The sequence below is a fragment of the Cibotium barometz genome, chromosome 5, assembly GCF_041138505.1.
Source record: "Cibotium barometz isolate CiBa-2024 chromosome 5, ASM4113850v1, whole genome shotgun sequence".
Taxonomy (NCBI): domain Eukaryota; kingdom Viridiplantae; phylum Streptophyta; class Polypodiopsida; order Cyatheales; family Cibotiaceae; genus Cibotium; species Cibotium barometz.
Window position 1 is genome coordinate 32927858 of NC_141050.1, and position 26058 is coordinate 32953915.

The 26058-nt window shown below is 45.3% G+C and overlaps 1 protein-coding gene across 1 annotated transcript in view; it reads right to left on the minus strand.

Annotated features, from left to right (window-relative positions):
- The window catches only part of LOC147638374 (nudix hydrolase 2-like), a 71682-nt gene that overhangs the window by 5780 nt on the left and 39844 nt on the right, over positions 1–26058 (minus strand). The window contains exons 2-3 of the mRNA XM_086798767.1: positions 17228–17342; positions 16975–17120 (exon numbers count right to left, since the gene is read on the minus strand). Of these exons, the coding sequence (XP_086654893.1) occupies positions 16975–17120; positions 17228–17342 (261 nt within the window). The remainder of the gene's footprint in view (positions 1–16974; positions 17121–17227; positions 17343–26058) is intronic.

The window sequence follows — 26058 nt, forward strand, 5'->3', positions numbered from 1 at the left end:
TAGGATGTCAGTCATAGCACAGTCTCACCTTGGCCTTTCTTTATGTCTTCTACTGAGTTACAAGCCTCGCCCTTGGATGCTGCCAGGTCTAAAGGTCCAAGGAGCTCTAGATACTCTCTACTAGATCATAATTGTATGTGTATGGATCTACATTAGAGTCAGCTGTCTTGTTTGTTGGCCCTGCTAAGAGATTCTCAAGATAGGTGGGTGGCACACTGCATGTGTTTTGGGCTCTTCTAAATTAGTTGCATTAGCATCGGAGGAAGTGGTTGCATTAGTAGTACTCTTCACTACACCCCACAAATTTTCTTTCATCAAATGAAACTTTATCTTCATTTGCCAAAACCTTGGCCATTAAACTTGTCTATGAACATGTGAAAGCCCATAGTTGCAAAGAAAATGAAAGATTTTCACTTCATGCTCTGAAAAATTAGGGTTTCCAAAAAAGGGGGTTTTGGGAAACGATGTTATAGGAGGCTATAGCAGCACTCTAATGCTTGATTTATCCCCCCAATTTTGAAAAACGATGAAGTATTTAGGATTAATACTCTGATTAAGCTGGATTTGCAAAAACCCCAAAATGACTTTGCGATGATATTTGTAAAAGCACTTTGTTGATTTGATACAAGTTCTTTTGTTGATTCAGCTGCTGGTTGACTGGGCAGAGGCACCCACTTAGAAGCGGCACTGACTGAAGTGGCTATAGGGCTATAGGCGGGGTTGTTGGAGCAGTTGTACTGTTCATAGTCAACAGCACTGTTGGCTGGGCAGCTCACAATGACAAAGTGGCAGCGGTGTGCTGGGCGGTACTGCGAAGCAGCAAGGCGCCACGCAGTGTAGTTACTGCAGGTCAGTGCTGGCGTAGACAGATGGGCAAGTAGCGTTGAGCAGAATGGGCACGTGATCGGGCTGTGCACAGTAGATGTTGAAGGCGGGTGTTGATGGCTGACTGGTCGGGCAGCTACAGGTGGATGAGGTACATGGCTCTCATACCATGTTGAAGTGCATGGTAGAGCTGCAGCTATGGTGGCTGGAAGGTGAAGGCAGCCATGGCTATGGAGCAGATAGACAGGGAAGTAGCGTTGAGCAAAATGGGCACGTGGTCGGGCTGCGCACAGTAGATGTTGAAGGCGGGTGTTGATGGCTGACTGGTCGGGCAGCTACAGGTGGATGAGGCGGATACCATGTTGAAGTGCATGGTAGAGCTGCAGCTATGGTGGCTGGAAGGTGAAGGCAGACATGGCTATGGTGCAGACAGAGATACAGAGAGAGTTTAGGGAGAGAAGACAATGCTAGAGAGAGAGAGTGAGTGCACAATTCAATGATGTGACTCTTGATTTATTTCTTCAAGGAAGTACATGCACCTTTGTAGGTTACAAAGGTTGCCCCAATGACATCACTACTTATGTCAGGCACACATATATAAGGGGTCCACACACAAGCACACCCAATACCTTGATCCCAACACACCACCCCTTCATGTCCTCCTCTTTTATCTGTTGGCTGCTAGGCCATATTAAAATCTCCCCAATGATCCAGTTATCTACATGTAGAAGCCATTCTATGAGAAGCTTCTAGAAGGAAGTGGCAAGCTTCACAACACCATGACCAATAATGCAAGGCAAGATGGACTCGGGAATTAAAATACAAGCACCACCCTTGGAACCTGCAACCCCAAACCAGAAAGTGACCAGTCACCAAATAGAAGCTTGCTGGAATGATTGCATTGGCTGTCATCTAATTTGTGCTCCTGTATGGGCTGAATGTCAATCGCACCATCTGTACCTGCAACGTGGAGTTGGTCCCTCAAGACTTGTCTCCAACCGGCGAGGAAGGATACCGCCTAAACCCTGTATATTTCATGCGACAATCTTTATGGGTAAAGAGTGTGAAAGGTGGGGCCACAGCCGCCACACCTCGTGGTCAACATTGATGCATCATCTCTCAAGGAGGTGGAACGCCTCGCATAAGTAGCCCTCTGCAAGGAGGCGAGTATAGGAAAGTCCTCGGGAGAAAATATTTTTTTGTGAACGCATGTGTGAAATCTCCCTCTCATTCATGGGAGAAATCTTCTCTTCTAGGGAAACAGGGAACACATTGTAAGCTATACCTACCCCCCCACCCCCAAGGTGTCTGCATCAGGATCAGACAGAGAAAGGCATCAGGGTTGGTGTCACGTAGGCTGTAACGCCTGTGACCGACGGCAGACCGGATGGCCATGTCCGGGGTTCAGTGGGAGAGGACGCCCATGCGGAGTCATGGGCGGCCAGGCTAGTGTGGACGACAGGCCACACACTATATAGCCTGGGGGATGAGGGGCAATCCTCATTCTTCCTCTTATGGCTGGGTGGTGAGCCAGAGGCCGTCCCCTCCTGTGGTAACGCCCGTAGCGGCGTTACGGATATATAACACTGGTATCAGAGCATGGTTCGATGGGGTCGTCAGGGTCCGCGCGTGACCGGGGGGCCGGAGCCCACTCAATGGTTTTCAACCATTCATCTCCTCATCCTTATCTCCACAATGGAGTGTGTGGAGGGAGGCGGCCAGAATTGAAAGGAAGATTTGGAAGGGAAGAACTCTCTCTGGGACACAGACCAGGCCACTGACAGAGATACACATAGCAGTATGGAACTGTAATGGTTCACTATGGGTGCAGCCTGGACGACTGGAGCATGTTATGGTGGGGAGAGACATCATACTTCTGACAGAGACACATCAGAGCCCAGAGAGAGGGCTACCTCGAGTAGAGGGATTCCAGTGGGAGTCAGCATACAGGAGGACCACACGCCAGGGTACCTCGAGAGGGTCGGGGGGAGTAGCAGTCCTATTCAGACGAGAGCTACAGGGGAGACTGAGAGTGGTAGCACAGGATCCAGAGGCCAGATACATGTGGATCAGCTTACAGCTCTCACAGGACAGGGTTATATACATAGCTCTATGTTACTTTTCTCCATCAGGATCCTCCTATGTCATTACAGAGGACATGCCACAAGAGGAGGAGATAGGAGCCTCGCCATACACTTGTCTGTCAGAGGAGATTATGCATTATTCTACACTAGGGGAAGTATTTCTTACGGGCGACTTCAATGCCCACACACAGAGCAGACAGTGTGAGGTGTATGACTATGATGACATGGAGATCCTCCACCCTGTGGATCCAGAGGAGATAGGGGCTAGTCGGGCATCAGAGGACACTGGACCAGACAGAGGACATTATGGGGACCACTTACTAGAGTTGGGAGCCAGGCATCGTCTCGTTATTTATAACGGGATGCTACAGTGGCCGGGATCAGGAGGGCTGACATGCTTCCCACATGGGGGTCATACACGGACCGGAGGCACGGTGGTAGACTACATTATGGGGTCTTTGGAGGCATCACAGCTTGTCACCTCATTCTCCATTCCACCTCGTCCTATTGGGGCAGATCATACATACTTGGCATTTTCACTAGCCGGATCACCAGTATCACCAGCCCCCCACATACCGACGCCACACACTACCATCTACTTCACACATGACATGGCAGACATATACACTGGCAGAGTAGAGGATGGGCTCCTACTCATGGATCCCCTGGCATCTATGGATACCATTACAGCCCAGCTCGCATCACTCCTACACACGGCTGCATTACAGAGCTTCCCACATCATGTACACTCAGGAGAGCCTGCGAGACCTGGGACTATGCCCCAGAACAGATGGTATGATGACGAGTGCAGAGCCCTATACTCACGACTCCGCATACAGAGAGCCTTGGGAGCCATCACAGAGCAGGAGTCGAGGAGAGAGATGAGGAGACTTACTCGCCGCAAAAGGCGGGCCTTCGCAGAGATACAGGAGCTAGAGATCTTTCATTTCTTCATGAGTAGAGATAGCCCTGTCTCATGGCGGCACTTCAGAGAGCCCCGGACCCCGACACCTATTGCAGACCCATAGACATGGCACACATATGCAGAGGGTCTATACCATGCCCCACAGCAGCCACCTATACCTCAGCCACAAGAGCCTCGACCTACCACAGCTAGCTTCTTTACCCACTCGATGGTACAGGAAGCTATCCGCCGCCTACAGCATGGACGGGCCGCCGACCATATGGGCCTGCAGGGTGAGCATCTCATATATGCAGTAGATTCTTTAGCTCCTTTTCTTGCACACCTGTTTAACAGGGCACTAGCAGAGGGTTTGCCTGCGGAGTGGACGATGCACACCATTGTGCCGATTCACAAAACAGGGGATATGCTCGATCCGAGCAACTACAGGACGGTTATGGTTGGCCACGTGCTGGCCAAACTCTATGGTGCAGTGCTGGAGCAGGAGCTTAGCTTATATGCTGAGCGAGCAGGTTTACGCTCATCAGGGCAGGCAGGCTTCAGGAGAGCTTTCTCTACCACTGACCATGTATTCACTTTGAGATGTATGATTGATCAGGCCAGAGTGAGGAAGAGAAAGCTCTATTGCTGCTTTGTGGATTTCCGCAAGGCATTTGACACAGTACCACGAGAGAGGCTCTTTCAACGCCTACAGTCTCTTGGCATACCAGCAGATATGACATGGGGCATCTATGCATTATATGAGCAGGTTTTTGGGCGAGTCAGATGTCCAGGAGGTATGTCCGAGACTATTGCTAGCACCATTGGTGTGAAGCAAGGATGCCCACTTTCCCCCACGCTATTTGGGTTATACATTGATGAGGTGGCTGACTTCATTACACGGGGAGGCGGAGATGGAGTTGATTTAGCAGGTACCTCAGTACATATTATGCTCTATGCTGATGATATTGTATTAGTGTCTGAGTCCCCCGGTGGTCTACAGCAGCATCTACATGCACTCCATGATTTCTGCACACAGAGGGGTCTTACTGTGAACCTTGGGAAAACCAAGGTTATGGTCTTTCATACATCGAGACAGGGCAGGAGTCAGCTGACATTCACTCTCGCAGGATGCCAGGTGGAGGTGGTGACATCATACGTGTACCTAGGGGTTACCTTCTCTGCAGCAGCCACACGCTTTACCATGGGTTCAGCAGCCAGAGCTAGATTGACACGGGGATATGCAGCATTGGCTATGCTAGAGAGACAGTGCCACCAGGCGCATTTTCAGGAGCCCCGGACGAAGGGGTGGCTATTTGACACATTAGTCACACCGGCATTGATGTATGGAGCAGCAGTATGGGCGCCAGGCCTTGCTACCCATTGGTGGACACAGATAGAGAGACCACAGGCCCTCATGATGGCACGCATGATACGCAGCAAACCGTCAGTACCTCATGACATTATCCGAGCAGAGTTCGCTGCGCCTCCTATGATGGTAGAGGCCATATTTCAGACTATATGCCTGCTAGACAGATTCAGAGAGATGCCACAGGACAGATTATCATACAGAGCTTTTCAGGCATCTAGACAGTTGGCTGAGGCAGGAGACAGAGGATCATGGTATGCACAGGTCACACATTGGTTCTCACAGCATGGCCTAGACATGGATCATCTACCACCATTCCAGTATGACAGGGATGCACCACATATCCGTCTCTCTCATAGTGAGAGGAACAGAGTATTGAGACAGGATCTATGGCAGCTCTATACACGAGAGACATGGATATCGCCTACACAGCCTCTTCCACCGAAGATGCTATACTACAGAGATCACTTCATGAGTATCACTGATGATGGATTTATAGAGAGGCCTAGATACATGGAGGGCTTTTTACCACACGGCTCCCGAGTGGCTATTGGTCAGCTCAGAGTTTCATCACACCGATTGGAGATTGAGACTGGCAGAGCAGCACGGATCCCCCGAGAGGAGAGGGTATGCAGATTGTGCAGAGAGGAGGTGGAGAGTGAGGAGCATTATGTATGCAGATGCAGAGCATATACAGCCATCAGAGAGAGATATCCCATTTTATTCAGAGAGCCACATTCCCTACGCCAGATCTTTGAGGCAGCAGACCAGCGCATACTGGGGAGATACATTCTAGACATACAGCGCCACAGAGAGACATTATTACAGGCTCAGACAGCTCCAGAGGGGGGGCGACAGACACAGATTACTACATTTTTTCAGAGATCCATACCCCTCCCAGCCCCTACACGGCAGGGAATTACTCTCCAGAGAGCAGAGACACTTAGAGCCCGCAGGAGACAGAGGACACCTGGCTTTCGGACACCACGCCTATACCAGAGAGAGATGACAGAGATCAGAGCTCAGTTTCACAGAGAGGGTGAGGAGCGACTGGCTCGCTTCAGAGCACACCCAGGCATGTTCTTCAGGGAGCTGTGGACACCCCCTTCACTGATGTATACCATTTTATACCCCCAGTATGGTACAGGATGGAGCTAGCTAGGTTGCATATCATGATTGTATACTCCATGCATATAGCTTTGCATTCTCCTAGTAATAGAGCTCCATCCCCTACACACCCAAATTCAGCTTTTTTATTCAGTACTTTTTCATTTTGTTGGGATGACAGAGGATACCCCATACATGTACTCCGATTTGTCTCATAGGCCGAGTTCGGTCTTTTGGAAGACGTTAATAAAATCTTTCTTTCTTTCTTTCTCTCTCTCTCTCTCTCTCTCTCTCTCTCTCTCTCTCTCTCCGTCACACACAACAATACGAATTGCAGGTAAGCATCTCGTTTTGTTTTTTTTTTCTCTGCGTTGAAGCTTGTCTGCGAATCAAATTTCGTTTGGAAGAGAGAGAAGTCGCCTATCTCTCTACTGTGTGTGGGCGTGGGGGGGCGAAGATCAGCCAGCGTGGGGTAGCTACCTGAAACGCCATACTGACTCTGCGTGGGGGGGCGAAGAGTCTAAGGCGGCCAGCCATAACACTGTGTGTCTGAGGGGGGCGAAAACCAGCGAAGAATCTGCGTGTGCGCCGTCTGAGGGGGGCGAAGAGCACCCATGTGCCGTCTGAAGAGCACCCATGTGCCGTCCGAAGAGCCTAGGCGGCCAGCCCGGCGGCCAGCTCAGCCAGGCGGCGGCGGCGGCGGCGGCGGCCAGCCAGGCCAGGCAGCAGCCACCAGAGCAGCCGGCGGCCAGCCACAGGCAGCCAACCAACGCAGCAGGCGGCCACCAGAGGAGAAGAAAAAAGAGAAAAAAAAAATCATTTATTTTTTAATATATTTTCATTATTCATTTTTAATAAAATTAAAAATGAAACTAAATTCAAACGGATCCTCTCTCTCGGCTCGGCTGGGGAGGGATAATCCCGGCAAGGGATAATCCGATGTTTCTGTTGTGTATTTCTGGTTTATTGCATTGTTTACATTGCAAGTAAATAAAAATGTCTGCCCGTCCCAGTGTGTCCCCACCCACTAGTCCGGTAGGTTTTTCAGGACTTCTCTCCTCGGTCGCGGGCCTTACCCCAACCGAGTTGGCTAGCCGTAGACACCAGGCCGTCTCCCGTTCGGAGGGGCGCTCTCTGGGCACGTCTCATGACCCACAGGCGCCTTCCACGTCTCGTGACCCTGCCCTTGACCTTGGCATGCCCGTAGAGGCCGCCGACTTGGCTGACCCCGCTCCGGCCGATGAGCTGGATTATATGGACACTCACGTCGCCGAGGGGGACGATGACCTCTTGGCAGACCACGACTTTGACCAGTACCTTACTGACCCTGCCGACATCCTCACGGAGACGGAGCGCTCCAGTGGGATGTTTAGATATGTTAACACGCAATTGATGACGACCTTACAGAGGGTCCAGGATGACGTTGTCACGATGCTGCAGGGCATCTCCACACGCCTAGACGTGTTGTCCGCTATTTCGACATCTTCTCCTCTTCCTTGTGATAGACGCCCGCCTACGACACGCGTCAGCGCAGCCTCACCCGTGGTCCCGGGAGGACAAGCCGCAGTGCCTGCGAGGTCGCCCGTAGAGGCAGCCTCGGCGTTACTTAAAGATTTTAAGTTGCCTAGTTTTGACAGCGAGGAACGAGAGCATAACAAGGATTCTGTTAATATGTTCTTAGCGAAATGGTCGGACATTCATGAGCTGCGTAAGCAGCCTAGTCATGTGCAGCCCGTAGAGGCTAGTTTCTTATTGTCTGGCAAGGCATACAAGTGGTGGATGAGTCTTACCACTAGCCCTACCACTTGGGCAGCTTTCGAAACAATGTTTCGAAAGGAGTTTTTGCGAGGCAATGAAGAAGAGAGAAGTTGGGATGCGTGGGACAAGTGTTCGATAGAACACAAGACCCTCACCCAGTACATCTCTGACTACAGAGAGCTCATACTCAAGTTGAAGGGAATCGATGCATTCCAAACATTGAGGGGCTTCAAACGAGGCCTAACAAATGATTATCTTGAGTATGTAGAGACCTTGCAGCCTAAGGATCTCTCTCAGGCCATCAAGTATGCGCAAATCTATGATGACATCAAGCGCCGTGGTGCGCGAGATGGGGCAGAAAAATCAGTGGATAAAGAAAAAAAGGGGTCGGGGTTTAAAAGAAAGGGTTTCCGTAGTGAAAAAACAGGGGAGAGGACGGAGGGGAGTCAAGGAGTCGTTGGTCTAAAAAACCAAGACCCTTCAAGAAAAAACGAAGTTCTGAAACCCACAAAAAGGAGCAGTACTTGCAAGCACAAAAGGAAAATCATTGCTTCAACTGCAATGAAGTGGGGCACAACAAGGCTGATTGCCCAAAGTTAAAAGCAAGCACTAGTGGCAAGGCGCCTAAGAGCGATGGTAAATCCTCTAGGCAGTTGCACACGGTGCAGACGCTACCTCTCAGTGCCGGAGAGTTCAGAGAGGTTACGGTGAGTCATTGTGACGAGCGTCACGCTTGTTCAGTGACACCAGCTATGTGGCAGCCTAGTGTTGGTCCGCATGACATGGTACGCATGTATGGCACCATAGGTGGCCGTAGAGTCACTGTCTTTATAGACGATGGGGCTAGCCATAACTTTTTGAACTATTCATTGGTCAAGAAGTTGAAATTAAAAGAGACCGCAAGTGATCATGAGTATACCGTTGGTTTGGCCAATGGTTATGATAAAAAGGTATGGAATACCGTGGTCTTGGGAGTCCCTTTGATCATGCAGGACTATGAGGCCGTGCTTGACTTCCAGGTCATGCATTTGGCTAGAGCAGATGTTTACTTAGGCAGGGAGTGGCTGTATAGCCTCGGTCCTAGCCTAGTTCGGAGTTATTTACACAACACATTACAGTTTGAGTCTGGGGGTAATATCATCACCCTACAGGGAGACCGTAGTGTCCCCTTTTCACCACTTATATCATCGCTCGAGTTATGCCACGCGGTCCGCAGAGCGGCCAGGTAGCACAAGTATACGCTTGTTACCCTCTTGTAAATTCTGTTTCCGTAGCTGAAACTGAAAGTAATGTTTGCGTAGACAAACATGGAAAACAAAGCCTTGGAAGAGACCCACTGTTTTCTGAAAACCCTGTTTGGCATGCATGTGATGATGAAACAACAAAGTCCAAGACAAAAGAGACTCTAAAAAACAAAGTACGTAGATGCTTTGAAAAGTTTATTGCAGGAATTTCAAGATGTCTTTCCTACAGAGCTTCCAGATGGTTTACCACCATCAAGGGAAGTAGACCATGGCATCGAAGTTATGCCTCGGTCCAAACCAATAAGCAAGCCTGCTTATAGGTTGAGCCACTCCGAGGCACAGGAGGTGGAAAAGCAGTTGACCGAATACTTAGAGAAAGGGTTTATTCGCCCTAGTTCGAGTCCTTGGGCATCACCGATTCTTCTGGTAAAGAAGAAAGACGGTTCTATGCGCATGTGCATAGATTATCGGGCTCTTAATCAAGTCACGATTAAGAATAAGTACACTATGCCACGTATGGACGAGTTGTTTGATCAACTCTATGGGTCGAAATATTTCTCTAAGATAGACTTGAGATCTGGGTATCATCAGGTTAGAATTAAGGTCGAGGATGTTGCGAAGACAGCATTCAGGACACGATTCGGTCACTTTGAGTTTTTGGTTATACCATTTGGACTAACCAATGCTCTAGCGACGTTTATGACGCTGATGGACAGTATTTTACGTCCATATCTGGGAAAATTCATAGTAGTTTTCCTAGATGATATTCTTGTGTACAGTAAGACACAGAAAGAACACATAGAGCATTTGCGTCTAGTGTTCGAGTTGTTGCGAGAGCACAAACTATTTGCAAAGAAGAGCAAATGTGAATTTTTTGAATCAGAAATTCACTACCTTGGCCATATTATATCCGCTGATGGTACGCGGATGGAGCCAGAAAAAGTAGAGGCTATTCTTAAATGGCCAGTCCTGAAAAATCTCGAAGAACTGCAGATTTTTCTTGGCATGTCGGGGTTTTACCGACAGTATGTAAAGGACTACGCGAAGATCGCAGTCCCGTTGACGGATCAATTGCGCACAAAAACAAAGAATATATGTTGGAAGGGAGACCAACAAAAGAAGCTTCGAAAAACTTAAGGTAGCCATAACAGCTGCACCTGTTTTGACTATAGTTGACCCTACTGAGCCGTTTGTCTTGGAGACAGACGTTAGTGGTGAGGCCATTGGAGCCGTGCTTTTGCAAAGGGGACGCCCTGTTGCATTTGAGAGCAAAAATTAGATAAGGCTCAGCGTAACTACTCGGCTTACGAGCGGGAGTTACTGGCCATCGTACATGCACTTAAAAAGTGGAGACACTATTTATATGGTGCCACTTTTGAAGTACGTACGGATCACGAAAGCCTGACATGGCTTTCGAGTCAAAACAAGTTGAAAGGTCGGAAAGCTCGGTGGGCGGAGCCCCCTACAGGAGTTTGACCTTCAGATTCGCTACCAAAGGGGTAAATATAATGTTGTGGCGGATGCGCTTAGCCGCATGCCACAAATTAATGAGTTAAGCTTTACAGTTTTCAAGAATGAGTTCTTGGAATCACTCCGTGGCTTGTGTGAGCATGATCCTGTCTTTACAGAGGTCTGGCGCGCTATACGCGTACGCACTTTGTCACACCCGCGCCCACCTTCCTCGCCGGCACGTAATGCTAGTCCGAAGAGACTGGACGTAGGTGCGGCGGGTAGCGAGGCGAGAGTTAGTCCGGAGAGGCTAGCCGAGTCTTCGGGGTATAGTTTTGAGCCGGAGAGCTCAGACGTAGGCCCTTCATCACCTTTGTTTTCCGACACGGTTTCAAAGGATGATGCTAAACTTCGTCAGGGGAAGAAATATGCTAATTACTCCATTGACGACGGGTACTTACTCTACAAGAGTAGAGTATGTGTACCAACTATTTTTTTTTCAAAAAAAGGGCTGTTGAATTATGAAGAGAGAGGGGCAATTACAGGTGCCACGTGTCCTTGAAGACGCGTGGCCATGCAACATACGAAAAAGGAAAATACAGTGGGATCCGAGGACGGCCAGCCACTAGGCGCACACCGGGCGCGTGGCGGCATGTGCGCCGCGTGGGAGGGGCGCTGGGGGTTGGCTGGATTTCGTCCTTGTGCATGCTCGGCAAACGGCCTTGCATGTTGGCTTCCTCCGTCATCTCGCGCAGTTGATCCTTCCTTCCTTCTCTGCTTGCCGCCGGCACCTTCTCTCGCTCAGGCCGCCGGTCTGCTCTGGTTCGGTCGTCGGCTCCCCCATCTGTGAGAGGGAGGCGTTGATCCTAGTTCCGCTTGGAGGAGCCCCTGAAAGCTCGCCTTCTGAGCTACGACTTATCTTTCTTACTCTTGAATCTGGGTGGTGGGCTCTCCTGAGGGCCGGAGGCGACAAACCCCTGGGAGTCTAGTATATTCCACTCCCTTTGCGCCCGACTGGAATCGATTCTTTGAAGGGAATCCTTGGAACACTGGCTTTGCCTCTTGATTCACTGTAGGCCTTCCTCTCTTGATTCTGTATATTGTGTTTCGTTCTGATCCTTTCCTTTTTTGCAGGTACAGAGGGGGTGCTGAGGCCGGCTCCGGTCCCTTGATGCATTGTGGTTCTGTTTTCGAAGACTCTGGTACATCAGTATCATGAGAATGTGCTCATGCCTGCTATGTCGATGTGAGATTGTCTCTCCATGATTCCTGGTACCCAGAACGCCGGTGGCTCCTGACTGTCGACAGGTCACTTTGCCTTGGCTACCTTTGACTTCTCTTGTTTGATTTCTGACTGCATGTCTGGTGTTGTACTCTTCTCCTGTGAGGGGAGGGTTAGGGTATTTTACTGCATCCTTCTGATAGCTTCTATTAATGATCTGTCTTTTGAGAGGGTTAAAAGGATCTTGTCTCTGGTTTTTTCAAGTTGATTAATTGTGTAATCTGATTTCCTCTTTTGAAGTTTAATCATCAGCCTATTCTCTAGCTTGAAAAGGGCTTGTGTTTGGTTGTTCCAGAATCTAATGCATGTTGTGATTAAGCATTGTGCTAGTGGAGGGCCCTTAATATCAGTATTATCAAAAGTGACAGCTAGTCTCTGCAACCATGCATGCCACATGTATTCGCACCTTATTGCATTCCAAAGAGTAGAAGAGCATCCTATATTTTCCCCAAGAATTGTGTTCTTCCAGGTTATTTCTTTCCCCCAGCTTAGGATAACTGACTGTAGATCTTTGTAGGATTCTGAGATATGCTTGCAGTGAATGAAAATGTGTAGATCATCCTCGGGGAGGCCACATCTGGCACATTGGTCAGTGGCAATGTTGAGTTTGGCTGCCTTACACTGGGTCCAGATGGCTCTGTAGGCAATAAGCCATGCAAGACAAGATTTCTTAGGTTCTATGTGCTGACTCCACAACTCCTTAAGGCAGCTGTACCATCTTTTCCTGTCCCAGGCTATATTCCATCTGCGGTTCAGAATAACCTGGATGGGGGGGGACTTTTCAAGAGGGGGAATGGGAAGGATGGGCTTATTTCTAGTCCAGCGAAGGGCCAGGAAGTTGAACTTGGGGGGACTGTTGAATCTCCAGATTTCCTGGGAATTCCATTGGAATGTTCTGCTTTGTACTAGATCTAGTTCTGGGGTTCTGCAGTCAAATTTTCCTACCAGCTCTGCTCTTGTGAGCCAAGTACCGGTGCGGGGGTTAAATATATCTGCCCAAGTAGCAAGTCCTTTCCTGTGCAGATTGAGGGCAATTTTTTCTTCTTCTGGTTCTAGAAGAGGCTGAGGGAGAAAGGACCACCAGCAGGAGTCGGCAGCTATTAACCCTTCTGATTTCCTGTCATTGAGATTGATGGATAGGGCTCCTTTAGCTCTTAACCAGGCTTTCCATATTGAGGTAACAAGATGACTCCCTTTGGGGGTAATGGGATGTTTTGATGCTACTATGGTGATCATGGGTAGATTTACCCATTTATTGTGACCAGTAATAGAAAATCTGGGGAGGTCTTTGACCAGAAGCTGAGCCCAGTCTTCAGATGGGTTTTCAAAAGCTCTGATTATCCATTTAGCTGCCAATCTGTCTGCTAGCAGCCGGATGTCCAGAACCCCCAGACCTCCCTTGATTTTGGGGACCGTGCATATCTCCCACTTAACTTTAGGTCTGCTTTTGATCCAAGGGTCCCCTCCCCACAGGAAGTTTCGGCATAGCTTAGTGAAATCGTTGAGTTCAGAATCAGGAGGCCTCCAGCAGCTGAGGAAGTAGATTGTGGCAGGGATGATGAAGTGGTTGATGACCATAATTCTGCCTGCTAGAGAAAGTTGCTTCCTTTTCCATCTGAGAAGCTTACTTTCTATTTTTTCCATTACCCATTTCCATCTTTGCTTCATTGACACCCTGAATCCCATGGGAATTCCAAGAAGCCTGAAGATTTCCCCATCTTGGATGCTATGGCAGCCTGATTCCATGAGCCACGTGGGAGGGGGTACAATGAGTGTTTTAATACCTGTTTTACTGTGGTTGACTTTGGATCCTGAAGCCTCACAGTAGGTTTGAAGACAGCTCCACAGTACCTTTATATTCTCCTCTTCATTTGCTATGAGGCTGTTGGTGTCATCCGCGAACATCTGTGTGCACATTTGCTCCCCGTTTGGAAGTTTGATGCCCACTAGTTCCCCTTTGTTTATCTTGTCCTTTATCAGCCAATTGAGTCCATCTGCAGCTATGGCATAGAGTAGGGGAGCTAGAGGGCACCCTTGTCTGATGCTTTTTTCAAGAGGGAAGGGGTCTGACAGCTCTCCGTTGAGGATAACTTTGGCTTTGGCATTCCCAAACAGCGTCTGGACCATGTGGGTGAACTGAGGTCCCAGCCCCATATCTCTTAGGGATTATGTGTACCAACTATTGGTGACTTTCGGGCCCACATTCTTAAAGAAAGTCATGATAGTCCAAGTGCGGGTCATCCCGGGATTCAGAAGACCTATGCACTAGTAAAAAGACAGTTTTATTGGCCTAGTTTGTTTAAGGACGTCCAGACTGATGGGCTGAAATGCAATAAGTGCCAGGTCAATAAACATGAACGTCTTAAGGTTGGAGGACTACTCCATCCGCTGGAGATTCCTCAAGGGAAATGGGAAAGCATTTCCATGGATTTCATTACCGGTTTACCCAAGACGAGTCGAGGGAATGACTCGGTGTGGGTGGTAGTGGCCAGGTTAACTAAAATGGCAAAGTTTATCGCCACGAAGAAAACTTTTAAAACGCCAGAGTTGGCAAAACTCTTTATTGAACATCTCTACAAGCTATATGGCCTGCCCACAGATATAGTGTCGGATAGAGATAGAAAGTTTATCGCCACGAAGAAAACTTTTAAAATGCCAGAGTTGGCAAAACTCTTTATTGAACATCTCTACAAGCTATATGGCCTGTCCACAGATATAGTGTCGGATAGAGATAGAAAGTTCAACAGTCATTTTTGGAGGAAAGTCTTCAAAAAGTTGGATACTACTCTGAGTATGAATACGGCAAATCATCCGGAGTCTGATGGTCAAACTGAAAGAGTTAACCAAATTCTAGAGGATATGTTGCGTTCTTATGTTAGTAAGAAGCAATCGAATTGGGAAGAGTACTTGCCCTTATTGGAGTTTGCCTATAACAGCTCCAAGCACTCAACGACTGGATTAACACCATTCATGTTAATGTATGGATTCCAGCCGAGATCTCCGATGGCTGTAGGCCTAAAAAAGAAAAAAATTCAATCTGTCAAGGACTTCCTTGAAGATATGAATGATATGCTCAGAGCCGCACGTGAGAGCCGCACGTGAGAGCATTCGTAGCGCTCAGGATCGCGCTAAAACTTATGCGGATAAAGGACGTAGAAAGGTGACCTTTGCAGAAGGTGACTTTGTATTCCTCAAGGTTCCTGCGCAGTCAGAAACCATGAAAACGGAAAAGTGTAATAAACTTTCTCCGAGATATTGTGGTCCTTTTAAAATCCTTAAGAAGATTGGGGACGTAGCATATAAACTTGAGTTATCGGAGAGTTCTCAAGTCCATCCTGTCTTCCATGTCAGTAAACTGAAGAAATCAGTTCACGGGTTAGAGAACGCAGTTTCTCCAAAGATTTTGGTGGACTTGATAGAGCCACCAAAGATACCACATGAACCTGAAAAGATTCTACAGTATCGTGATAGACAAACCCAACATAAAGTGTACCAGGAGGTACTTGTTAAATGGACAGATAGGGATGAGGAGGTAGCTACCTGGGAACACCGTAGTGCAATTTCCAAAAGGTTTTCCCAGTTTGTTTTCGAGGACGAAAACTCTTCTTAAGGGGGGGTAATGTCACGTAGGTTGTAACGCCTGTGACCGACGGCAGACCGGATGACCATGTCCGGGGTTCAGTGGGAGAGGACGCCCGTGCGGAGTCATAGGCGGCCAGGCTAGTGTGGACGGCAAGCCACACACTATATAGCCTGGGGGATGAGGGGCAATCCTCATTCTTCCTCTATGTGGCTGGGTGGTGAGCCAGAGGCCGTCCCCTCCTGTGGTAACGCCCGTAGCGGCGTTACGGATATCTAACAGTTGGGATGCTCCACATCTGGGGCTTGGCCCTCATAAGAAGAGTCTGCATCAGGGTCGTCGAGAAAGGCATAAGAGTTGGGATGTTCCATGTCTAGGGCAGGGGGTGGGGTTTGGTTAAGAAACCATCACCCAACGCTGACTGGCTGCTGGGGTGCTGGAGCAGCCGGGGTTGGGGTAGAAGACAGCATCTGCTGAGCACATCCACCCCATCACCTAGTGCGCCTCTTCTTTCTAGGGTGGACCTATTGTCGACAATCGGCACTGGTCCAGTTTCCTGGCAATCTCCATCCTTTGTCTCAAATGCGAACCATCTGGTGTCTGCAACATGATGTGGTCATCTGAAATGGATGGATCAGAGACAACGACAAAAACTCCTGGCACCCTGCAGTGACCTCTGCTGAGGCAAATGATGGGTAGTCCTCAGAGGCATAGTTGCTTTTTGACGAGCATGACTTCCTTTTTGAGCATTTTGGCAGTAAAATACTTGCAAATTTTTAATATGCCCATCAAAAATTACACTAAAATGAATAAAAACTTGCTGTATTTCAACAAACCCGTCAATTTTGAAGGGCAAGGGTGCCCTTCAAAAATCAAGCCTGCTCAGAGGGCAAGGACCTCTTGAAGCTGGCCAACAAAAGCAGCACCTATGGACCTCAACGACTTGCAATAGACCCACGAAATTTGTAAACCTGAGTGAATGGTCCTCTGCCACATGATCAAAATCTGTACAATAATCGAAGAAGAAGATTTTCTTTTGACCAACGGGAATAGGGCTGTAGGCTAGTCCATAGAATCAAACTCTACTTGGAAGAATCCTCTACCAACTAGACGAATATCCTAGAAATGCTCAGTCAACTCAGTGGGGAGAGCTTGCAGAAGCCAATCCCGTACCTGAGAGCGGGCAGGATGAGAGCCATAAATCCGGCCGATAGGGTTTACCGTGTATCCTGATCAATATCACGAGCTCGTCTTGAGAGAATCCTCGCTGAGGCAACATGAAAACGGTATCCTCTGTGCTTCACAATCTTCAAATAGCAAAAGGTAAAGCAAATCTAGAATTCAATGGGGATGGGTGGCGGATGCTGGATGGTACCTGTGATTTCCAGTGAGAAAGAGAGTGGCGGAGGCTATGGAGGAATGCGGAGGGGTCGGAGGGAAGGCACTCGGGATCGATGATGAAGCCATCATAGTGGTCGTCTTTGCCGCCCAGAAGCACACCACCAGAGCTTGACGAAGGGCCTGAGTCCATGGCAGGTCAAATCAGGTCAGCGAGTAGCAGGAGAGACCGAATCAATTGTAAACTTGAGGTTGCGATCGTGGGAAATGGTGGTTGGGTAAAGTGGTACCACACGACCCACGTCTCTTTCTCTCTCCTCGTTTCCCTCTTTCTCCCTCTTCGTAGCCTCTCTTCTTCTTCTTCTTCTTCTTTTTGAGATAACTTGAATTGAACACACACAACCACTACGTGCCTCACGGCGTTGTCCGAGGAGATTCGATCCCACGACCTCTCGAACACTTCCACCATCTGGACTACTGGTTTTCAACACCCTCTCTTATTGTCCCTTTCTTCTTTTCCATACGCTTCCTGAATCCTATTCTTTTTCTTTTTCTTTTTCTCTCTCTTTCTTTCCTTTCTTCTTTTCCATACGCTTCCTGAATCCTATTCTTTTTCTTTCTCTCTCTTTCCTTTTTGTCCCTTTCTCTCCTCTCTCTGCAGTAGTTGTAACCTTCTCTCTCCTCTCTCTTCTTAGGTTCCTCTTACAAGTTACATGCCCGTCTTTCACTCCTCAATTGGCATGATGACGATAGCTCATGAAATAGCCAATCCCTCGAACTCTCACTTTTTTCAAAGATGAGCTATCAACTTTCCACAAGATGGGGTGGGGACAATATTCCACCAAGAAGATGTGAGTTTGAATGTTGACTCATCGCTCTCCTCCACTCCAATAAAGGGTGGAATAAAGAGGTGTTGGGAAAAATCATCCACCATCAGTTGCTTGCACTTGTGGTGTCCATGTCACATGTGAGCCTAAATGATTGCCATAAAGCTTAACCCTAATAAAATAGTGAAGGAAATTTTCTATCCGGACTGTCTTCCATTCTCACAAGAGTGAGGAAGCTAGGCTCTCATACCAATGTAAAGTAGGGTGTTTAGTGGTTCTCACTTGTTAAGAAGCCAAGTGAAAGATTAGCTTTTGGCACTCTTCTTTTTTGATGTGGTTGAGCACTTCACTCACATTTTATTTTAGGGGACCCTTATATTATAGAGGACTATGTGATGCTTTAGAGGCCGAATGGGTTCTTTCTTTGACAGATGATAGAGATTCAAGGGTGACCCTACAGATAGTGTCACATTTGTAGATAGTAAAGGAGGTACCATGCTAAGAGATAGTGTAGTCCTCATTAGGCTACTTGACGTGCCACTACAACACTAATTTTGCTCTCACCCCATAATAGCAGCCTATACATAGATGGTGGTCATCTGAGATGGCCAATGTCCTAGGACCTACCCTCAGCCCCTCCTATGAAGGACCCTAAACCATATGCTTGTTTATCTTGTCAAGCTGACATTGGTTTTGAGCATGTTCCTTCCTTTTGCTCTGAGACTATGGCATTCTCTCCTAAGTGGGAAGGAGAGTGAGTGTGAGGTTGATATTAAGAAACAAGCTCCTCTCTTGCTAGTAGCTCATTGCACACTTTTTCACTATACGAATTTCATGTCCTTTGCAAATTATGGAGCACCCTAATGCTTATGTATGTTTATATGGTCACATGTTAACTCTTCAGAGTTAGAGTGTGATATTGGTCTTGAATGTGTTCCCTCCTCTCCCCTTAATACTATATTGGATTCTCTCCAATGTGGGAAGGAGCTGATGTAAAATTTTATTCAAAGAAAACTTCTATTTTTTCACTTACTATAAAGCATAACCTGCGTCTAATTATAGGCTAATAGCTAAAAATAAGTGGAGAATTTGGTGTTGAGAAGGACTAGAAAGTTATGGAATACAACTATTGGACTAAAAGTCTTATCACTGCCAACATCATGGTTGGTGAGATATTAACTCTACAAATACAAAGAGCAACAACTATGTAGTAAATTAAGATAGAATCATCTTTGAATATAATGTGTCCAATGTACTTTATAGAGTGATAATTGTACTAATAATGATGATCTCTTCCATCAACACTCAGCGTAGTACATTACAACATGACAGAGCAACACCTACAATTTATCATAACTATTCAAGTCTCATTTCTAAGCTACTCCTAAGCTAAGGTATAATTAAATAAACATATAAGTGACTAATAATATTAAGGGTCAATTCCTAAGCTAAGACTTGGCACACTCAGTGAGTAGTCCACTCCTCCCACAGACAAAAGTCAAACCCACTTAATGACAAGTATTAATTGGATAAGTAATGATAAATCTAAATTTTGTAATTTCTTGATGAAAACTAGAATCTTGATCATATCCAAGTCCAGATTTATCGAATGAATGCTTAAATTTTGTATATAGTACTAAAGAGAATGCAGGGGAGAAGGAGAGCTTAAGTTCCTTGCAAGTAAGCGCGCGCGCACACACACACACACACACACACACACACACAAGAGAAAGCAAGCATTAGGAAAAAACGGAACTCATTTTGGGGCCCTGTAAGAAATTCACTATTTTTCGATTTATTTCTCTCCTAAAAGATCTCAAAAATAATAAAATATGGAAACGTGGCTCAGAACTGTCAGTAAGGACCACTGAACTGTCAGTTCAGAAAAGAATAAGATAATCTTTTGTCTAACTAACACGATTTTGCATTAAATATCTCCTTAATTTTTTTTGTTTCTCGAAGATTTCGCATCTCTTTTGACGACGTGTGCAGGCCTCTCATAAAGAATCCATCACTGAACTTAATGATTGTATGGATACCGCCACACTTCCACAATTCATGTTACAAAAAGACTATGAGATTGACAAGCCAACTTTGCAACCTCAGAAGCACAAAAATGGCCGATACTAGTGAAGTGCAATCTCAGAAGAAGCGATTATATCATCTTCACATCGACTTAGAAGAACAATATGCTCCAGCACAAAAAAGACGAAAGGATACGGTCCTAAATGCTCAACAACAGGAAAATATGAGAAGAGAAGGGCTCCAACATATTGACTTATGGTGTGATGGAAGTATATATCCAAAATGTCTAGTACAAAACTCTACACCTCCATTTGTCAATCCAACCACACTATTGAGGTTTGCGGGCGATGGACAAAATGGACTTCTTGGTTATATTTCAGCACAGTCTGCATTTGCAGAAACATATAAAACAATGTACCTACAAGAAAAGGGAGCCAGGATTCAAGAGATAGCTATTCGTGCAAAATTGGAGCAGCAGTTTGCAGAATGAAATTGAGGAGCATTCAAAGAGTAAAAAAGAGTTAACAAGATCAAGAAGGAAGAGAACCATGCTTGGAGACAGACAACGAAGTAGGAAGATTAAAAACATTGCAAATTTGAAGGCTGGGACTGGTGGATGCAAGCGAAGAATTCAGGAAGCAAGGTTAGTTTGCAATTTTTTATTTTTTAAACTCAAAAATACTCTCAAATGACTATGTATTTTGTCCATTAATGCAAAACAGGATTGGAAGTGTTGAATAATATAGGCATATTGTGTTGTTACTATATTGTTACTATAGGAAATTATTGGAGCCTGCAAAAGAAAATATGGATCCCAACCTTCTTCCAGTTAAACAAATGAAAGGATTACTTTCTTGTGGTGTAGCAAAAGGTTTGATTGAAGAAAAAAAATACAAAACAATCAAACGCAATGTTGTAGAGGACTTTATATCCAATAATCAAGTTGATGGTACTACAATCCAAGAGGCTCTTGATGTTAGTGGAGTTAGCAGGAAGGGATATAGTTCGATTTTCCATGCGATATCCTCAACTTTGAGAGATCAAAGGATTAAACGAGTTTTACTGCCAAATCCAGCAACAGTGTGGAAGATAAGAGGTCATTTGAATGAAAGTATAGATGAGTTTATTGAACCATATATCCATATTGAAGATATATTTCATGGTGCTAAAGGAACCACTGTGTATGACCCTTGGAACAATATATTTGTAGATCTACAACAACTTCAAAGAAGAATGGTCGAGTTTTATGGAATAACATTTGAAGAGTGCAAAGGCATTTTGAAATTTGTTATCAAACTGGATGAGTGTGAGGTTGTAAAGGAAAAGAAAATGGAAAGGATTACTATCACATTGATGAATGGAGCACTTGATACATCATTGAATGAAGCGAGTTCGAAGTATTTTAGTGTGCAGTCGGAGAAACACATATGGTGGTTGGGCTCATTCCAGGTATGATCATTTTTTATTTCGTACTTGATTTTAGTCAATGTTTTCAAATCTTTTATAGTAAGACTTTTGTTTTGTATAATCACAGGTAAAGACAGAAGACCATGAAACACTAGATTGGGTGTTTCACCACACGGAAATACCAAGAATAATTAAAAGACAGGTGCAAGGAGAGAATCTCCATGTTGCAGGAAAAGGTGATTTTCAAGTAGAGTGGCACATGGCGGGGGATCTTAAAACACTTAAGTGCATGTATAACGTTAGTAAAGGAGGTAACTCAAAGTCTCCTTGTCTTTACTGCAAAGAATCAGTGCAAGTAATGGATTCTAAATGGTGGAAGAGAGCACCTAATAGAGATAAAGTTGACCCTGACTTCAAGGCCATTCTTGACATTCCACTATGTAATGTTCACATATGCACATTGCATGCTCTATGTCGAATTATTGAGAAATTGGTATTTTTGTATATTGGATTTGCTTGGAAACTCCGTCCCGAAAGAAATAGAAAGGATGCTCTTCATGCATTGGAAAAAGTGTTATCCGATATAGGTCTGCATGGAGGTGATGTTCATATCACAAAGGATTTTAAAAAGTCTAGCAATGGCAAGGAGGTACCAATCAAGCCCTCTATTGGTGGTGTTAAGGCAAGAAGATTCTTGTCTCGACCCAAACACAATAGTAAGCAAGTAAGGCAAGGTAAAACAGTTTCAAGGATTAGTTATGGATTGTGGAAGCAAGTCCATAATGCCGTGAAAGATCATGAGGCAGATGGGGAAGCACGAAATGTAAAGGCAGAGGTGTGGAGGTCTCTTGATCAACTCTTCATGTTCTGTGACAATGTAACATGGACAAAGAGTGATTACAAGAACTTTGAAGAGGCAATAAAACATTTTGGGAAGTCAATGAAAGACGCATGGACAGCCTGCAATATAACTCACTACATGGTAAAGTGATGTCTTCTTCTTTTACTTAAGTGTGATCCTCTTTTCTTTTATAACTTACTATGCATTCTTATGTCTTTGTGAAAACAGCATATCATCTACAACCACCTTCCCTATTTTGTCAAAAAGTATGGATGCCCAGCAATTTGGTCTACCCAAGGCATGGAGAAGTCTCACTACATGGCACGTAATGCATTTTTCAGACACACACAACACTATGGAGGGAGTCAAAAGGCAAATAGTCTGAAGGAAGTCTTCCAATGGTTTTACCGAGGCATTCTACAAAGGCTGCATGCTAAAAGAAAAGTTGCTAGCTCCAAAGTCAAGCTTGCTTTTATTCTAGCCCAAAAGCAAAGACGAAGACAAACTTTGGACAATTCAATGGCAGCAGAGAGACATAGACAGTGGAGGGATTCGAAGATATTTAGAAACCATAAATGGACAAGTAAACATGAATAGCAGTTTGTAACTTATTGGTGTTATGTCCACATGTTTTCAAACTCAATCAATAGATTTTTATTCTGTGGAACAAGTGACTCTTGGTGTAATGCCTATATGTTTTGAGACTCCATCAAAAGTAAGTCTTTTGTGAAACATGTGATCTATATTAACAAGCATCAATACATCCATATATTAACACACAAAAATTCAATCAATACTACTTAATTATGCTAGACATACTGTTGATCCTTACCAATAAAATACTGAGTGTCAAACACTTTTAGAAGCTTTTGAGTGTGGGAAGAGTACTGAAGTGTCGTACAATGATGGGACAAATACAAAAGGGTACTGATCGTCCGTACGGACAAGGAACTGATGAGGATCAAAGACTTTGTACAAATCAGTTCAACTTCAACATAATGTTTGTGCTATATTTGATGACTAAATCCTATTACTCCCAAGGCTTGCGAGTCGGAACTCTCTTTTTGAACTTGATTGGACTCTTTTTCTTCCTTATTGGCTTGATGTCGACTTTCTGTTTATCAATGCTTGCCTCTGTTGCTTGTTTGAGAGGGGTATCCTTGTCTTCAGCTATCTCCACGTGTTCTTCTTCTTGGATTGTGTGGCCTGATGCAATCATGGGTGGCTCTCGAAACCTTATGAGCTTGTGTTTTCCATAGCCCTCTAGACATTTGGGCTCCTTAACACCACATGCTAATGCATAAGAAGTGTAAGACAAAAAGTAAGAGGCCCTAGAGGCCTGCTTATTCACATAATCCCCAAATATATCTATGGCGGACAACCTCTCTATTAAAATGATCTTTTCCTTTTGCCATTGAAGATCATGTCCACCTAATACCCTAGACAAACATTTAAAGAAGTAAACAATGGCTTCTCCATTGTTGCTCAACTGCCTATGGTAAATCAAGATCTTAGCACTACCTAGATCATGAATATAATGAGCTAGGCTTGACATTTTGCCAAACCCAGCTGGCCTGCTTCCACTTGATCTCTGGAGGAATGTGTCATCCTCAATTTGTAGCTGCCATGTATCAAAAGATTATAGTGAGACAATGATACATAACTACAAAACATTTAAACACAACATAAAGTATTTGATTTGAAGTAATAATATCATACCCTCTCATTTTCATCAGCAACAAGAAGTTCATCTTTCCAAAGATTTATTCCTCTCCCCTCCAGTCCAGCCTCTTCTTTAAGTTTTTCCTTATGAAGTGATGAGAGATTCATAGCTTCCTGGGTGATCTGGAAGGCAGCTTCATCTGGCTCTTGGAAACTTTCAGCCTCTTTGAAACAAATAGTAAGGGCCTCTGCAGGATCAAAGGTTGTTTCCAAAGCTAGCAGTGAATGGTCATCCTCTATGCCAACCTCCTTGTCAAGCCTTGAAGCCTGGGCAATAAGGGAAATGGCATAGTCCTCCCTCAAATTGAACATACACTCTATATCATGGAGGAAAAAATAATCTTTACCACCAATCAAGACACCTGGAAGCATGGGCACTGCATAGTTGCTGCTCTGAACATCAAAGTCTTCAACTGGCTGTGCTGCCCTAAGAGTCTCAGTCCTTAGTTGAACAAGGTCAAGAGCAGCCACTTGCAGCCCCTCATCCTCGAGGTTGATATCTTCTTCCTGCTCTGCTATATCTGTTGCCATAGGAATATCCTCTTTTACCTCTGCTACAGATATATCTTCTTCTTCAGTCTCCTGCCCTTGCTCTTCTAGAGATTGCTGTTGAAAGACAATGTACATAAGGAATGCCATGTTTTCCTCAAGCACTCTACACTTTCTGGTGTGCAAGTTACAACTGAATTTATATTCCTCAGGCAAGCTGTCAAACCTTCTATTCACATGGTACCTCAGCTTGTCAATGGAGACAATATGATTTAAATGCACAAAAACCTTTTCACCTTCCACAATCCTTCCTGCCTCTGTCAGTTGTTTGAAGGTATCCCAATGGTCTGAAAGGAAATCTCTGTGATGGTCCAAAAGAGAGCTCATAGTGAACTCCCTGTTGAAAATACTGTGGTATATGTGGAAGTTCCTTTGAGCCTTGCACTTGTGAAGAAAGTCAAATAGGAGCAAATCTGGAGATTTGTCCTCTTCTGGTTCCCTTTGTTTTGAAAGGGAAGACTCACCTTTCTGCTCTAGTCTCTTGCTTTTGCCTGAAGCAAAATTTATATAACATGAATTCTATATGCTCACATATGCAATCAGATAATGTATAGGATATCACCAAACAAAACTCTTCATCAGCACACATGAATCACCTGGTGATTGCTGTGGTCTGAGTATAGCAGCAGAGAAGTCCAACTTCCTCTTGAAAGGAGGGGCCTGAGGATCAACTGTTCCAAAGCAGAAACATTTCTCATCATCAAGAAAGACATCTCCATGGACATAGAAAGCAAAACAATGAGCAAACAGTAAAAACCAAAAGAGACACAAGACTTTGCAACAAAACGCGATGCAGATCCATTTGAAAAATGTAAAGTGCTCTCCTCGCATTTTGTTGCAAATTCTGAATTTCTACTGACATCCATTTCCAATCAAATGCTAGGGATATCTCACAATGTTCAGGACAGTAAATGATGCAAGGAGGAATTCCCCAGTGCAAAAGAGATTAAAAGAAGGAGAAAAAATAAAAACTAGAACAAATATCAGAATTTGCAGCAAAACGCGATTTGGAGCATTTGGAAAACATAAACCTCTCTAATCGCATTTTGTTGCAAAATTCTAAATCCTACTCATATCCATCTTTAATCAAATCCTAGGGTGATCTGCCAGATTTCTAGGCACTGAGATTTAAGAATTCTATAGATGGAAGAAATATATGTCAGAAAACATTGGAAATGGTATAGATCTCTGACCTTTCTTTTCCTCTTCCATACTGATGGAATAGCCCTGGAGATTGTCCTGCTCTCTTCCAAAACTGAGCTGTAGCACTGGTAACCTGGAGATCTGGTAATGGTAGTAGTCTTCAGACAGGTTGCAGAGTGGATGGAGTGTGTTGGGTAGAAAGTGGTCAAAGTGGGAGAGAAGAGGATGATGGGAGGGTGCTGGCAGGGATGGAATACGGGGAGGGAAAAGTGTTAATGGATCTAATTATGAAATCATGATTGGCACAATTTCCAAGGCAAAAAGTGACCCACAAATTTCAAATCCCAAAAGATTTGGTGGGACCCACACGTGTTAAAAAACGACTATATCTCACACGTGTGGTATTAATAACTCCATTATTTGTATTTTGTAATAATCTACTCTCCTAACTCAGTTCTCTTGCATCTCTACCTCCCTACTCCACACCATCAGCATCCAGACCAGCAGCAGAGGTTCATACCCAGCACAGGATACTCATCATCAGCACAGAACACTTGCAGATAGCTTCCAGGTTAGTAAGAAAATCTTTTTCCTCTTCTTCTTGTTT